This window comes from Uranotaenia lowii, chromosome 1 (genome assembly GCF_029784155.1).
Source record: "Uranotaenia lowii strain MFRU-FL chromosome 1, ASM2978415v1, whole genome shotgun sequence".
NCBI classification, from domain to species: Eukaryota; Metazoa; Arthropoda; class Insecta; order Diptera; family Culicidae; genus Uranotaenia; species Uranotaenia lowii.
This window is the reverse complement of record NC_073691.1, coordinates 205,929,928-205,948,176: the sequence shown is the minus strand read 5'-3', so window position 1 is coordinate 205,948,176 and position 18,249 is coordinate 205,929,928. Positions and strand designations below refer to the sequence as shown.

General features: G+C 36.5%; 1 protein-coding gene across 1 annotated transcript in view; it reads right to left on the bottom strand.

Annotated features, from left to right (window-relative positions):
- Positions 1-14,324, bottom strand: part of LOC129745127 (protein serrate-like) — a 140,439-nt gene extending 126,115 nt beyond the window's left edge. The window contains exon 1 of the mRNA XM_055737993.1: positions 12,502-14,324. Within this exon, the coding sequence (XP_055593968.1) occupies positions 12,502-12,579 (78 nt within the window). The 5' untranslated portion in view covers positions 12,580-14,324. The remainder of the gene's footprint in view (positions 1-12,501) is intronic.
- Between the last annotated feature and the right edge of the window lie 3,925 nt (positions 14,325-18,249).

The window sequence follows — 18,249 nt, the reverse complement described above, 5'->3', positions numbered from 1 at the left end:
CTTTTAAAAACTCATTTAAAATTATCAATGTGCACGGTCATAAAGATATACTCATTTCAAAGCCAAATATCAGTCCCATTTAACTGCGATTATGGATAATCAAAAATGTGCTCAAATCATTATTTTCGAAAACGTGTTTAAACATTCCGTAAGCGATTTTTTTTCTGTTTCGACCCAGAACCAAATTAAATTTTTATCTGCAGATAAAACTGTAACCAGTGCACATTTTTTTTTCTTTCCTTTTGAAATAGGGGTCCATTTGCAGATTTCCTCTGACACCGACTCCCCAGAGTGGAAAGGAAAAATATTTTCGAAAAAATCTTAGCCCAAATGAGCAAAGAAAACAGAAGAAAAAACCTCAACAGCAGCAAAGGCAGAAGAAAAACGCATTTCATTATTTTAAAGGGGCAAAACAGTCTCGCTCGTTCGTTCGCGTTTGCTGTGGTGATTGACTCTCGAAAGCTTCGGGACCCCGGGAAAGAAACGGCCGTAGGAATAAAAGTCAAAATCCAAATCTCAGTCATTCCTGAAAGGCGGGCAGGCGCGAATTTCTTCCCCGGCCAGGCAGAGACCAGAGGGATGCTGCTGTGCGTTGTTGAAAAAAAAAGAAGTTCCAATCCGAAGGGGAGACTACAAAGTGGGGCAGACTGGAGCTGGAGCTGCAGTGAAAAACGAAGATTCTAATTAAGATAAAATTGAAGGTAAAGGAAAAGATCGGTTGTTTTCTGTTTCTGTTGTTGTTGTTCGTTCGTCTGTTGATTCTCTTTTTCATCCGTACAGCATCCGCAGAGCTGGACGTCTGTGTTGGAGCTTTGTATAGTTGGTTAACCAACTTGGAACGTTTTCTGTTTCGGTTTTGTTCGAACTTGTGTTTTTTGGGGAGCATTGAGTCTGTTTTTGTGCGCACCGATCTAAACTTTTGCTTGTTTTTTTTTTGTCTTTTTTTTTGGAACGAAAGATTGAATTTGGTTTGGAAGGAATGCAGATTGATTTTAGAAGAGCTAAGGGAGCTTCGCGGATTTCCGAAAAGGGATCCACAGCACTTTACAGTCACGGTTTGTGCGAAGTTCGGAGGCAGAGTGTCTCACGTAATGATTCGACAGAATCGCACGAAGCCCCCAGATCAGAACACAACAGAACAGACAGAGGGTAAAAAAATCTACCAGTCACGGTTGCGAAATTTAAGAACTCGAGCGCAGGGGAGTATTATTTTTTAATAAAATCATCTTTGTACGCGCTTTGGCTTTTTTTTGGTATCATCTTGGCGCAATGCCCGATTCTTATAGATAAACAGCAACCTAGCAGAGGCCGGATGATTCAATCAATTCCCTCGAAATTTGCAACTTCTCCGAATGGGCTTGAGAATTTCACTCTTTCTGTTAATTTCTTTTTATGTTACCTTCTCTTCTTTTCCTCCGTTCCTACAATATCGTTTTTTTATTCATTGGGGCACAAGTATTTTATTGGTGATTAACCAAGTTTCGGGCTTTATAGTATTGGTAATGGAATTCGCTGCGGCCTTTTGGTGGATTCTTTTTTTCACCAAATAATTTTGTTTCTTTTTTTCGGAGTTTTGAGCTTCATTTTTCAACCGCAGCATCTCTGTGGACTTACCCAACACTCGATGGAGTAAATTTATTTTTTGTTACCTCTCCTCTTGAAGTGATCTTTTGTTTGTTGATTGGTGATTGGTAATTGGCTAATTTTGGTTTTCATTTGATCAAACAACAATAAACCGAACGGAGCGGTTCGAAATGTTTGTAAAGGTGGAATTTTGATTATTCCGCGCGGTGATAAGTTCGGAAAAAATACACAGATTCCGTCGTTAATCAAAATTAAAAACTTGTAACACAGCAACGAAATCTCAAATCAACACCAAAACTAACTTATACACAATTTAGGATCAGAATTCTGAATACAGAAATAAAAATCGTTGAGTAGTTTTTTTTTAAATTTAGATAGAAGTAGTTTAGAGTGTATTGTTTACACTTCATTTAACTCTTTTACTGTTAGAATAAAATGATGTTGTCTGAAAAGCATATTCGGGTGATGCAATTTGAAGTCCAAAAAAAGTACTCTAACGTTTCGATCAATCTTTTCATCTTTTTCAAGGTTTCATAACAATTTTTATTAGATTGGATATAAAAACAGTTTTGCAATGCAAATCACCAGCTCTTTGTTGGATTGGGTTCGGTAGAAAAATCTCACAACTCCGGAGGTAAATCTGGTCCCGGAATCACCCGGGGAACTTACCTTCACTTTACACGATTTAGCTCTCTGAGAACAGAGCAAAAAATTAAAACGATTCGAGCACTCCCAGCCCACCTAGCAGAGATAACAGCCGCCCCCTGCCAATCCTACAAAGTGGTTCGGGATCAAAACGAAACTTGGCCGATTCGAGAGACTTTAATCCAGTTAAAATTACCTACCGATACACCGGCGCAAAAACCGGATGACCGGAGGAACTCGCCCAGCTTCGCCGATGAGCGAAGGCTCGTAAAATGCGAGAATTTATGCGACCGTTTTTTGGCTTTGATTTTGGCTGCTGCGTGTGGCACATTGAGCGAGTTTTTGACCCAATTTTCGACCAAATCATGGGTTAATCATTCCGGGTTGAAGTTGAGGGTAGGGTAGGGGTGATCATTACTCCAACAACCAGAAGAGGTTTAATCCTTTCGATCGAAGTGGGAACTTTCGGCAAGGGCGCTATTTTTTGGGATTGGGCGGTGGCGTAATGCCCTCGAGGCGTTCGCTCTGATGCAGTTTCGGTGCAGCCAAGTGAATGCACTGATTTTGATGGGTGAACTACTTTCACTTTGTTTTTGGGTGCGCATGTTGGAAGCATTTTTGTTTGGTTTATTTTTTATTCTGTCGTTGGGTTTTTGGGAGGTAAACCACGCGGCCGTTCGTTCGACTGTTACATATTGAGGAGTTGTTACCGCGCGCTTGATTGAGTCATTTTTTTTTTTGCCCCATTTCAAAAGCTCAAAACCTGACAAAGCAAATGAGAAAGGCAGTGATTTTTATGTCTTTCGAAATGGACGGTGAGAGGACAATGTTTTTATTTCGTTTTTTCTTAACTGTTTCTAGATGAATGCGAATGATAATGTAATTTTCTCAGCAGGATTTTGATCCTGGTATAAATATGGCATTTTAGAGCTACTTTCTGTGGGTGTATTTTTGGCTGCGTGATATTTATGAGATCAAATATCTGTCAAGCTGATTATTCGAATCCCACAATGGCTGAATAAAGCTCGAATTACACTACTTTTTTAACTGGGCGGAATAAGCGGATAGGCTTATTTAAGATGGAAGAACACTCCTTGGAATGAACAGATGGGAACCCACGAGGGATGCTTCTAAAAAAATAATTTCTATTCCTGATCCAGTTTGTTTATAAAAAATCATATTTTAGACAAACAACCATAATCATCATGACAATCTTCAATATTTGGCAAAGGATTTGTTGCATTGAAAGACCTCTCCTACTTCTTAAAGGAGTGGTGATAGGCTCCCATACAAAATCAGTATTAAATATGACTCTACTCGAATAATTTTCAAGTGAATAACATCAAATTTGATACATAAGCCAGTTTAGTTTTTAAGTTTAATCAAAGCAATCGAGAGATTCCCTCTAATTTAACCATGGTACCGTGGAAGAATTATTCAACCAAGTAGGCTCACAACATATATTAGAGTAGGGGTAAGCAACCAGCGGCCTGCGGCCCGCGAAGCCTTCCTAAATTTGAATTATTTTGTTGAATTTTTTCTGCATTAGATCGCTAGTTATCATAAAATATCAATTAACCAGAAATAATTGATATGGCGATGACTTTTTTTAATATGTAAGTATTTCAAGTGTTTTTATTTGGACTTATTCAACAATCATTGATATCCGTGATTTTTTTCCAGAAATTTTAACATACAATGTGCTTTTCAAAGGGATAAATGCAATATCATTATCTGAAACGTAATATTGGAGTTTTTTTCTAATTCGAGGTACAATTTTCCTCATCTTTCTTGAAGGTTTTCAAATTCAAAATGAATAACCAAGCGCAAGTCGGCAAAGTCAAATGCAGTAATTGGAAGACTATTGCTGAGCACATGTAGATGAGTTTTTAATTTTTCTGTCAAAGATAAAGTTGTATCATAAATTCTTTTTTTTTTTTAAACAAAATTAGTTTATCAAATTGGACAAAAACGCTAATTTAGTTGGTAATTAAATTAAAACTATGAGTTACAGAACCTATATTGGTTTTGACAGAACCTATATTGGTTTTTTTTTCTATTTGATCCAAAAAATCTGTGAAATTGTTTTTTTATGTTATACCAAACGTTGACAAATTTAGTCTCTTCACATGGTAAATAACATTTCATTTCACACAGCCTACTTGGTTGAATAATTCTTCTGAATCAAAGCAATCGAAAACACTAACTGAAGAAGATAGTAAGTTGCTGTCAAAATACCGATATCTGAACTTTTCTTTTACCATGGTTGAATAAAAGGGAATCTTTCGATTGCTTTGATTCAAACGTCAGAAAGTTTTCTTAAACTAGTGTTAGAAAACCTATCCAAGTTGCTCTAAAATTTAATTTACAAAACCTTTTAAAAGTTCAAAAAAAAAACGTACTATAAAGAATGTAAACTCTAGGCTTAATTCTCAGATAAAATTTGCTTGGAAATTTCAAGTCATTGGTGTGATATACTTCCCAAGCAACCAGAACTCCCTTAAATAGATTTCATATAAGCTAATCAGCTCTCGTTTCTTTCTGAAAAGAATGCTAATCAGCCCAAAATTTAAGTTCTTAAAGCTACTTTGAAGTTCGTTTAGGTGGCTGAAGAGAACGCTTTCTAAGATCTTCTAAGAGAATGTCAAAAAACTTCTACGGGCCGAAAAAGCCAAATGAACAGAAAATTCTCATCATCAAAAATTCAATCGAATATCTTAACATTGATGAGAAAAATTCGAAAAATTTTTGAATTTCATTTGTGAATATCTGTACTGATATTATCAAAATTAAAACCATAACAAGAAATTGACAGAAATTTTTGACATGTCACTTAGAATTCTCATATTGGTTATTTAAAACACCTACAAGTATCTTAACGGTGCGTTAGAAAGTGTTAAGCAAACGTTATCGACCTTCTTGAAAAAAGTTGCATGAAAAGCGCTTAGAGGTTCCGTTATCGATAATTTAACCTTTCAAAGGGCGATGGAAGTTCCTGAGTAATTTTCACCTAAAGTCACCTAAAGCTCTCGTAAAACATTTTTTCAGCCAAATGTGAACTTCAGTGTTCCATCTTTAGGTAAAAACGCGACTTTTGGTAGCTTGGGTTTATCCCGGAAGACTTTTGAATGAAAGTATTTAATGAGTAGGCCCGGTTTAAACAAAAAATATTTTTTTTATGGAAACGAGTTAAATTTTTTTATGCATCGCAGAAAAGTCTTGAAAAATTTCTGTTTTAGGGAAAATTTTTGATGCAAATGATGTCTTTGTTTGAGAGAATGAATTTTTGCAAAGAGGTTCAAGTTGAGAGAAAAAAATTAATGATTTTCAAAACGAGAACAAACCCTGACTTTCATTTAGTGACGTTCCTAAAAATTCATTCAAAAAAATTCTTAATGTTGCATCTTTTTTTTTTCAAAATATCACATGAAGCTTGAAAGCAACATATGATAGGCTCTATCTTGTCTATTGATAATTTGTATGCACCAAAAAATCCCCCGAAAACCCACAAGCTTTCTCATGGATCGGAAAGAACTCAAGCTTTCTTTAAAAAATTTAGAATTTTTAAATCGTGCGCTGCATACTAGATCTGTGATCAAGAAAGACTACAACAAAAAACAGTTTTATTAAAAAAAAAACAGTTTAAAGAATGATTGAAGCGAATCTTTTAAAGAGCTAAATTTAATTGGAATTGACAAATCTGTCCATAATTTAAATTAAATTTATTCGCAACTTGAGTAATAAATTGGAGGAGTAGGCGATGATTTTTTGACAACGCGTGCGTTTTTTTTTCTCGCTCCGTTCGCGATAATTTTGATTTTAATCTTCAAGTGACGAATAAATTTGAACTATGTTATAAGTGAATGGTCGGAAGTGCATTTTGTCGTGAAATAGCAACAGTTTTTTTTTGCCGGAAATGGAGAAATTTATGCCTGGGGTGGCTTTTGATAGCCTGTTGTTGCAGAAGTAACTACGCATTTGAAATTGTAGTGAAAATATCAATCTATTCATTTCTTAGGGTAGGGAGGTGCTGTTTGAAGGTTTTTAAACTTAAAAGAAATAGTGTTTGGTTATAACAACTAAAGCAGAAAATTGTAACCTTAGAGCAAGTGCACTGGTGTTGGAAATAAGTGGTAGAAATTTTGATATTTTGAAAAATTTTACCATGCAAAAATGTTTTCAAGATCTTTGGGTGTTGTATTTTTTTCACAGCACTGTTTCTATTCCAGCAGAATGTGATAGAAATATTGCTATTTTTGCATCACAGCATGTGAGAATACAACACGTGTTGCAAAAACTCTTGAAGGCCACAGATCTTGAAATGTTTTCACATGTTAAAGTTTTCAAAATGCGCTAAAAGTGTCAAAATTTCTACCACTTTTTCCTAATAATAGTGAAATTTCTTTTATAAGAGCAAGTTCACTGGTTTTGGGAAAAAGTGGTAGAAATTTTGAAAATTTGACCATGTAAAAATGTTTTCAAGATCTTGGGGCGTTGTATTTTTTACAACACTGTTTCTATTTCAGCCGTATGTGATAGAAATATTGCTGTTTTTGCATCACAGCATGTGAAAATACAACACGTGTTGTAAAAAAACTAGAAGGCCACAGATCTCGAAAATGTTTTTGCACGGCAAAATTTTCAAAATGTGCCGTAAGTGTCAAAATTTCTACCACTTTTTCCCAACACCAGTGAATTTGATCTAACCATAATACATGTGTTTGAAAATCTGATGCGTTAGAATCGATTTTGCTGGATTGCTTTGATTGTGCAAAAGTAGATAAAAATCAAACAATCATGAACAACGTTCCCACATTTTCAGACTTGATGTAATTCCTGTACCCATAAACGAAACTGGGGAGCCCTTTCTACACAAATAGATTGCATAATCATATATCCAATTTAGTTTTAAATTAATTCCATGGTTTTAACGTCGTCTTGACCATTATTAAATACGCTGGAATAAGTGGCGACCGCGTTTTTTTTAAATGGCGGCCGTCAAAAAATTGATTTTAAGCATACTTAGAACTTTTTTCGTTCACGTTTTGAACCTGAATTGAACTGCTAAAGGAAAATGATTATAAATTGATTCTTCGATTTTCCAAAAAAAAGAAAGCAACCCCACCTCATTCAAGCTCAGCAAAGCCGAAAACTAAACGTGGGTGAAAGACACCTCACTTAGTTTTAAACTTTGTTGCCTAGTAACCAGTTATTATGGCAGCGAGGTTTCGTGAGACAAAAGCTCATACCCCATTAATTTTGCCGAAAAAAACCCTCGAAAAATACCCTTCACCAAAAAAGCAAGCCTCCCCGTAGACGCTAAGCTTAAACAATTGAAGCTCCATCATCATCAAAACGCGAGCAGCTACAATTGACTAGCAGCAGCGGCAGTAACAAGCAACAAAAAAAATGACATCGAAACTTTTAAGTGCTACCAAAAGCCACAAACGAACGTCGTTCTTTTTTTTCCTCACCCATTTTCAAGTGCATGAAACAATAATCGCGATTTTTGTACCACTAAATGAGCCTCGGCTAGGCCTGGGGTGGGATTTCAGCAGCTTTAAAGACAGTAAAACCTACACCTTTCCAGATTGGTGCGATGGGTAGTTAAGTGCAAGTACGATGAATGCAACAATCCATTCACACAAATTTGCATTCCACCCGGTTTTCGGCGTGCTAGCGCGGTTTTAGTACCAGCGACTATTTTTTTTTTTTAGTTTTTTTTTGGGCATCGATTTGTTCACAATCGAACCGAAACTGTTTGGGTTTTTTTTTACTTCTACACTTCTGTCGAGCTCGAATGGATAAAACGAGGTAAAACAGAGAGAAAAAATGGTTAGTTGGTTTTACTTTCTTTGGGTTTTTTTTTATGAACATATCGCTCTCATTTTGAATGCACCTTTCATATTTCAAACCCTCTCGATTGGTTTTGTTTTTTTTTTGCTGAAACATGTTGCGTAATTGGGTGCAAAATTTAACATCTTTTTTCTGCAAGTCGTTTGCATATTGCATTGAATGGTGTTTTCCACGTCTGTCGGTTTTTTTTTTAGCTAATTGAGCATTTTAATGGTATTTTTTAATTTCTTTTCCCTTTGTTCAGGTAGCAATAAAATTTGTAGCAAATTAATCTTTCTAAAATGGAAAACTGGTTCCGTTAAAAAATGTTAGACTCAAATTACTCCCTGTATCAGTTCGAACAAATTGGGCAACACATTAGCCGACTGTCAGGTTTCATTCACAAAACGTGTCGAACAACACCTTCAAAATTGATATGTCAATCGATGTTGAACTGGGGTTGACATTTGAGGGTGACTTTTATTGGGAGCGTCTACCTTGTGTATACGTGAAGTTGGTTCTTTTGTTTGAGATTTATTACTCAAGTTTCAACTAAACTTATAGCGTTTTTTCACGCTGGTGGCACACCAGTTTTGCACTAAGTGCTATAAAAGTGTTATTTTTATATGCAGTAAGTGCACAACTGGTTGGCCACCACAGGAAAAAAAAGGTAAATCTATGTAGGAGTTTTTGGGGTCGCAGATGGTTTCTTAACTACTTTCAACCGCTCCTAGTTTAAGGAGAAGGTGGGGGGCTCCCATACAAAATAAATAATAATATGACACAATTAACAATTTGAACAAATTTCCGAATTTTCGGAAACTTCTGAACAGATCAACGTTAAATTTGGTGTATAGCCATTTTCAAGACCGGGAATGATTTTAATAATACTTTCAAACCCTTCCGAATCCAAAAACAGGGTGCTCCCATACAAAATTAACAAAGATTTGGCACATTTTGAAAAAAAATTCTGAACCGAACAACGTTAAATTTGGTGTGTAGCCGTTTCCAAGACCGAGAATGGTTTCTACTCTTTCGAATACCAAAAAGCGCGGGGCTCCCATACAAATTTAACAAACGTTTGATGCAATCAGAACAATTTCCATAAACTACTGAACCGAGCAACATGAAAATTGGTGTATACCAGTATTCAAGACCGGGAATGGTTTCTATAATACTTTCAAGCAACTCCGAATCCGAAAAGAGGGAGACTCCCATACAAAATTTACAAAAAATTGACACTATTCAAATAATTTCGGAAACTTCTGAACAGATCAACGTTAAATATGGTGTGTAGCCGTGTTCAACATTGGGAATGGTTTCTATAAGACATTCAAGCCCTACCGAATCCGAAAAGAGGGGGGCTTCCATACAAAATTAACAAAAATTTGACACATTTCGAAAAATTTTCATAAACTACTGAACCGATCAACGTTAAATCTGGTTTGTAGCCGTTTTCAAGACCGGGAATGATTTCTATAATATCTGAATCTGAAAAGAAGGGGGCTCTCATACAAAATTGACATAAATTTGACACAATTCGAAATTTATTCGGAAAACACTGAACCGATCAATGTTAAATTTGGTGTATAGCCGTTTTCAAGACCGAGAATGGTTTCTATAATACCTTCAAACTCCTCCGAGGCCAATTGAGTGGGGCTCCCATACAAAATTAACAAAAATTTGACACATTTCTTACAATCTTCATAAACTACTGAACCGATCAACTTAAAATATGGTGTGTAGCCGTTTTCAAGACCGGGAAAGGTCTCTAAAAGTCTTTCAAACCTCTCCGAATTCGAGAAGAGGGGGCTCCCATACAAAATGAACATTAATTTGACACAATTCGATTTTTTTTTTCGAAAAATACTGAACCCATCTCCGTTAAATTTGGTGTGTAGCCGTTTTCAAGACCGAGAATGGTTTCTAAAATACCTTCAAACCCATCCGAGTCCAACTGAGGGGAGCTCCCATACAAAATTAACGAAAGTTTGATGCAATCAGATCAATTTCCAGAAACTACTGAACCGATCAATGTTAAATATGGTGTGTAGCCGTTTTCAACACCGGGAATGGTTTCTACAACACATTCAAGTTCTTTAGAATCCAAAAAGAGGGGGGCTCCCTTACAAAATTTACAAAAATTTGACTCATTTTGAACAATTTTCAAGCACTACTGAACCGATCAACGTTAATTCTGGTGGGTAGCCGTTCTCAAGACCGAGAATGGTGTCTATAATACCTTCAAATCCCTCCGAATCCGAAAAGAGGGGGCTCCCATAAAAAATTAACAAAAGTTTGACGCAATAAGAAGAAACTACTGAACCGATCAACTTGAAATTTTGTGTGCAGCAGTATTCAAGACCAAGAATGGTTTCTATAATACTTTCAAGCCCCTCCTAATCCTAAAAGGGAGAGGGGGTCCATACAAAATTAACAAAAATTTTATCAATCCTCGAAGGATTTTTGTTTAAAATTGATAAACGTAAGATTTTTGACATAATGAGATAATATATTGAATAGACAAATAAGTTTCAACAAAATTAGTTGATATATTGTATTGATAGACGCTGCCCATTTTATTGAATCAAGACTCTCATAATTATGAACACATTTGCCTGTACTCCAGCCGCTTAAAAAAGAGGCATTTTTTCAAATTCAAAAGATTCATTTATTCTATTGAAGCTCCCATTCATTTTAAAGAGTGGCTACTTCAACCTTCAAAACTTCAAACCTTCAAGTTACGTTGAGACTCAATACAATCTAGAAGCTCAGATGCTATGAAAAATAGTTCGCTTTTGAATTGTGTTGAAATTTAATTTTAAAGAAAGTTTATTAAATTATAATAATTTCAAAGAACTTAATTTTTTCCATGGAAGGGGTAGCAAAGCACACTGGGTCAGCTAGTCTGAAATAAGAACGGAATTATTTCTTTGAACTATACAGAGGTAAACAAAAGATATGCTTAATATTTTGGTAAACAGGCGATGCCTTTACTACATAATTAAGTCGCTTTGATATACACCATAGGTGGACTTTTTTCTTCAATAAATAACTTTTCTGTACCTTAGAATGTGAAATGTTTTTGTTTTGATAATTTGCTTTGAAAAGTTGCCCCTAACGCAGAGGAATCTATTATCAAATCGGTGGAAATACGCAGCATTTCAGCAACGAATATTGAGTATTCTGTCTGATACATATTGCTCTGTAACTGACTTATATTTCACTTCAATCATTTCAACCATGATGCATGTTTGATTCCGCAATACAATTGATAGACCCAGTATGATATTTTGCAAATACCTTATCTATTTATTGTTTCTAGACTTTAGCAATAAAAAGCAGAATAGTGTTCTATGAACCATGGTTTATAGATTTAGAAGTGTCAATAAGGATGGAAATGGCTAGGAGAGTTTAAAAGACTCCGTTAAGAGATCCTTTGGATGATTAAGTTAATCGAAAATAACATTTCCAATATTTAAATACGATCTTCAACTCATATCATAGGTACATAGCCTGAAGATCCTTTTCGAATACTTGTATGTATATAACGAAAAAGACGTACAGTATCGTTCATAATTGGATAGATTGGAAGCACGCGCACTGTAACTTGGACTTTGAACTTCCATCACTTTTTACTCTGATGATTATATAGAAATCACATTTTTATGTTCATGCCTGCAATATTGTACCTCGCGTAACTTTTGATCCATTCGATTGAACTTTTCAAAAACTTCAGACATGCTAACTTTATATTCAACAATCGCTCTGCAAAATTTCAAGAAAAAACGTTGCGTAGTTTCTGAGATATTGCAGTTTGAATGGTAAAGGTCCAAAAAGTCCGATTTTCGTAGAATTGCTGTATCTCAGGCCACACACATTTTAGAAAGCTCAAATTAAGCAATATAATAATGTGATAGTTTATCTATCTTACGCGGAAAATTTGATCGCAAAATATCATCAGAGTACAAAGTTATAGAAGTTCAAAGTCGAAGTGATAGTGCGCGTCCTTCCAATTTCTATACAATTATGAACGGTACTGTACATAGAAGAACAAAGTGTAGGAGTTAGGATTTATGGCATAAACCAGTAGGCCATCAAATATCAGGTATCATGTCGACAGTACTTCTTGAACATTAAGTCTCAGGATAATCTGTCACAATAACAATTTTAATGATCATGGCCATCTCATTGATTTTCTTTTATTGAGCTGTGCCAACCTGATTCCTACAATAGGAAATATGAACGCTTGCTACCTCTCCAGTTATTTTTTCTTTTTCATTTACATTACGAAAGAAAAGTATTGTTAAAACATTAATACCTTATGAACCTTAGAGCCTATATATTCTTGTTTCCGATTTTTATTGGGATTGAGTAGGATAAATCAGTAAGATAAAAGTAAGTAGTATAAATAAGTAATAAATCAATGCAACTCACCGTTGAGATCACAGTCGAAAGCAGTACAAAACTGACGACAGCTCCTGTCGTCCACGTGCACACTGTCCTAGAGGCCATTTTTTATATTCTATTCTTCCTAGTAACTCGGGCCCGGTTCAAACTTTTTTTTTAGAAACTCCACACCCGCGCGCTCTTTTCCCTTCAAAGGAAACGCAGAAGGTGGTCAACCATACAACAAAAAAAAGAACCACGAAAATTCCCACGGCCACTTGTTGCTCCAGAAACACCCGTTGGTTCCGTTTCGTTGAGCGTTTGCGCGCGCGCTACCGCCAGTGACACCGAACAATAACCGACTTTTTCTTCTTCTTCGTGGTGGTGGTGGTGGTGCTGATATTCGTCTTCCACTTCGACGTTATTCCCTGAACGTCGTTGTCGTTCCAAATTCTGCCACTTCTGCCAGCAGCAACAACAACACCAAAAACAATGCCAATTTCGGTATCAATATTCATCACTTGTTTTTAATTTCCACCTTCGACTAGCAATATTTTGATTCATTCTTTCACACACAAAATTCGGGGTTTCTAAATATTCACTGGATTTTTTTCTGCTGCTGCTGTTTCATTTATTGCCTCTTTTTTTCTCGGAAATTCTTCCCATGCTCATTTCGGAATCACTTCACACTTTTGCGGCACTGATGGGAACCTCCCCCATTTGTTGGTCGGTTTTTTTTCTCGGTGGCTCAATGCTCTTCAATTAAAAATTCGGGTGCTTGTTGGAAATGATAATTTGAGAAATCACTTGTTACTCGGCTGCTGCTGCTGCGGCCCAACTGTCGTCACTTGGCCTCTAATGAGCGGTTCCCGCTGACCGACCCGAGATGTATTATCATTTTTATTGCCCACCCGAAATTCCCGGTCGCATTCGATTCGGTCCCCTTTTCGCTTTCCGCACTCTTCTTGCGGGTTGTATGCAGATTCGGGGTCTCTTCTTGCTGGGAGTCCCGAGCAAACCCGACAATTACCGGTGGTTTTTGCGCGATTATTCCGAACACTTTAGGGAGGTTGCTCTCGGCCGCCGAAAATCACTCACTTATCACTAGTCATTAGCGTCGAGATGGGGCGCAAATTTTCCGGGAAAGCTGAACCAATTTTAAACCCCCTTTGTCTCCTTCTGACGATCGGAGGCTGATGACAAGCTTTGGGTCTGCAATTTTCACGCCTCAAACGTGGACAATTGCCGCAATTTGGCCCACGAGAGGACACCTGCCACTTAATGCGCCGCGGAACGAACAAATAGCCGACGGCACTCGATGCGCGATTTCTTGTGGCTGGCTTTCTCACGATCTCTTAAGCCCCACAACCACACTTCTTTAGTCGAAGCGCTCAGTCACGCCGATCTCCGATCCGAGGAAAAGACCGTAGAACATGCAAACGGAAATCGCGCGATAAGATCCTTCTCTATATTGGTACTGCTGCAGTAAATCGCAAGATCGTTTTCGGTGAATGGCCACCACACTCTGTATATATTTAGTATACGATATCCCACTAGGGCAGCGCAGGCAATCACACTGCACCACACGCTTCACAAACACAAATCAGTACAAGTTATGATAATGATTACGATTATTGTCACACCGCTCTGCTGCTCACTCACGTGCACACTCCTGTGCTCTGCTTGCTCCCCCAAAACGAACGCGTGCATCCGCGATGATCCGATCCCTGAGGGCAGGGTTGGCAACAAAACACGCGCGACGCCCCACAAAACACTTCCAGAACGATACACGCCAAAACAACCAAAACGTGGTCAATGGATCCCTGAACGCGGTTACTCTTAATCGGGAAAAAGGCCGATTCGAACGGACCAGCGGTAAAACGACAACTGTTTCTCGAAAACATCCCGCGGCTATGCTACAGGCTCCGGGGGCCACCACAACGACACGAACGGAACCCGGCATGCCCTGAGTGCCTTCTCACAACATCAACATATGGACTCTCTCGAAAACCCGAAGCGAAAAATCGCTCTCGGCCTTCCACTGAGCAACCCTCGCTGCGCCCGTTAGCAACTCTGACGACGAGTGCCAACGGCTGTTATGAAGGTGCCGCGGGAGAAATATGGCCAAAGGGGCGGAGCCGTTTATGCTCTTCGCTCGTTTGATGCATGGAAAACCGAACGAACGGGACTCATCAAGTCGAGCATTAACGGAGCACTCATCAGCATAGGACCCCTTTTCCTTTTCATTATAACAAAGCAATCCCTTCGTCCGGTCGTTGGTTGATATGTTGTTAAATTTTTCGTGTTTGCCATGGAAACTCACACCACCGGACTCTCTCGCTGCAACTTGTGCAAAATTTCAACTGTGGGGTCCCCCCGAAGCGAACATTCTCCACAAACCGACGTAACGAACGTCAACCGAAGCTGCCCGAGGGAGAATGCATTTTTGTTAAGCGCGGGTTATTACAATACTTTTTTTTTCGGTGTTCTTTTGCTGCTACATAGGCTTCTTCGGCTGCAGCAGATTTTTATGATTACTGACCGGATGGTGCGGCGAGTCACGTTTTATCATTTCATTTTTGGATTTATTATTTTTTAGCTCTCTTTCGAATCGTTTTGCTTGCTTTCGCCGTTGCTTATCCTTATAATCTTTTCGTAAACACTGCCACACACCGGTGAGGGATTGGAGAATGCTGGACAGGTTTTTACTCTGGTAAACGGGGTTGTACAGAGTTTTATTCGTTCTTCGCTAGTTGTTCGATGACTATACTGAAAAAATCATGGAACTCACTTTAGTAAAAAACTTTTGGTGTCCCAGACACATAATATATCACCCACTTTTAATCAAAACAATATATGATATTTTGAAGAAAAATTTAAAGTCATAATATAATAATAAACAAATTATTCAGAGGTATAATTTTTCGCAAAATTTACACGAAATAAATCAATTTTCCTTCCCGTGAGTTCAATTTCTGATAAAAGACTTCAAATCTTCAACAATATTCTAAGATTCTAAACTTTCATGAATTTGGATAATCCTCAAATTCTACTTATAGAACTTCTATAATCATAAAATTCATTAATTCATTATTTTGTATGCAAAAAAACCCTAAAACACATTCAAAATAGAATTGCCCTTCCGGCTGAGAAAAACCGAAATCTCAGTAGTTTGAGTGTGTGAATCGTGGAGGTAACTATTCCTCCAATTCCTTCGATTACACTATTGGGGCAAGGTATTGAGTGACCCAAAATTGCGCTATGTCTGAGATCCTGAGAGCTCATCCTTGAAATAATATTTTTGAGGTGTAGGAAACAAACTTTCATAGAGTAATGAATCAGAAAAACGTCGTGCAATGAACAGTAGATGTCATGAGCGGTCCTATGGGGAGGGGGGGGGGGGGGGGGGGGGTTCAGTGATTGGGGTAATCACCACAAGCGGGAAAACATTGTTACAAAATACACTAAAACGCACGAACTTTTATAAAAATTTAGAACTTTTCCTAGCCGATATATACTCGAATTTTCAAAATTTTCCAATCTGTGGCAATGTGTATCGAACAAAAGCTATGTTCCATTGGGGTGATCAATTCTCCAATAAAGGCGTTTTAGAAGCGTAGGACTTCTAATGGCAGTCTAACTTTCTTCTATTTTTCACATTGTAAAATCCTCTGAACATCTTAATCGTAAAGAATTTTTTTACAATTTTTTTTATCGAAAATTGTATGACATGGCCTTAATAACTTAATTTCAGTATTTTTTTCGGTTGCTAATAGTCAATTTTTTATCAGTTTTCCCCATTCCGTCTTTAGATGGCAGATATATTTCTTATTTTCTACCTAACCAACGATAATTTTTGTAAACAAAATTAATGTATTATAGTGGTTAGTTTTAGCTTTTTAAGATCGAAAATGCATGAGCCAAGGTTTTCTGACGCTACCCAAATGATAATGTTTGGAAAATGTCCATTTCCAGCTTTCTCATCTGGCATCTCCTAAAACAATCAAACAGTGGCAATTAGAAGGAAATAAAAAGGTTAAAGTAAGGATTTGCTTTGATTTTATGCTTATTTTAGTAAAAACCGTCTAAAGGCGGAGTTGGTTTCAAAAGGGTTAAAAGAATCAGTTTTGTTTTTTTTTCTCATGAAGTAACAAATTATAAACAGACATGTATAAAATAGACAATTTTTTTCAACAAAATTTTTCTTCAATTATTTTTCCGTTAATGTAAATCATTGCCCATTAAACTTGATTTATATAGAAAATTTGAAAACTCTGAAATTGAGGGATACAATTTGTTTTTTTTTGTCATAACCTTTTAGTAAATTTTAATTTTCATGACACACTTTTGATTACAAGTCCCGATTTAGGCAGAAAGTATCTCTAAAACCCATCCTTTAATATTTTTTAATAAAGAAAATCAAACTCAAAAGACCATTTCTACTAGCAAGGAGCATTAATATTTTTAAAATAACATTTCACATTTTTCCGTTTCAAATCCACCACATTTTTTTATATAACGCTCATCCAAATGAAAAAGTACAGCTATTCCAAAAAAGAAATCGAATAAAAATATAACGGATTTACAAATTCAATATAGAACGTTGAATCTCTAGAGCTTTTTGCAATAATAATTTGATTGTGAGTGTTATAACTATTGTGTTTATTTACAGATTTCAGAATCAAGCAGGGATAGTTTGCTAACGCTATTTTAATATCAAGAAATAAGTGCTATGGCGATAGATATTTAAATTCAGTTTCAGAATTCAAAATACGAACATACAATAATAATTTAAACGATCCGATAAACGATATCATTCGACCATTTTCTTGGCAATTGCTCTAATGATCTTAGAGTGATTTTCGAGTAACTTAGCTTTAAGATCACAAATCACATCACCAATATTGTAAACAGATCATACCTACAGGGATATTTAAAATTAAAAGTCGTAATCCAGCTTCAGATTACACAAAAAAGTTGATAATTTCAATTGCATTAAAAGATACACTGCCGGCCAAATTTTGGGATCACCCGCTAAAAAACATGCAAATTTTGATCGTTCATATCTGAGCCGTCTTAGAACATATTGCATATTTTCTAATCTCATTCGAAAGATGATGAGCAATAACTAAATCGAAGGTATTTTTCCCACAAATCATGTTTAAGTTTTGTACCTTAATCTTAACCTAAAGTTAGAACATTTTCAAAAAACCGCACTTAATATTCAAAGCCGATCATCTCGGAATAGGGTGGACCAAATTTGATTTGCATTAAAATCCGTATTTTCTTTACTTCTCAAAAAACAATAAAAAAAATTGTGCAAAAGTTTAAGAATGTAATTTTAACTAAGAAAATAAACACTTCAGTTATCGTCCAAAAGTTTGGGATCACCCCTTAGCATGGTGTATCGGCCAAAAGTTTGGGATCATTCTTTTAAAAACATGCAAATTTATCTCATTCATTTCTTTCTCATCTATCATCGTATTGCAGATCTGAGGGGTTCATTTGGAAGTTTACGAATTGTTTTTTCATAAATTCATTGAAAAATTATATTTTAAAGTGATGATTGCTAGCTATTGCTCATCAGCTTTCGAATGAGATTAGAAAATTCGCAATATGTTCTAAGACGGCTCAGATATGAACGATCAAAATTTGCATGTTTTTTAGCGGGTGATCCCAAACTTTTGGCCAGCATTGTAAGTATTAACTACACAAGATATCAGCACTTTTGGTGCATATGTTTATGGATGATTTAGAAATATTTTGGCGTCTTAAATCGAATATTTTGTCAGATTT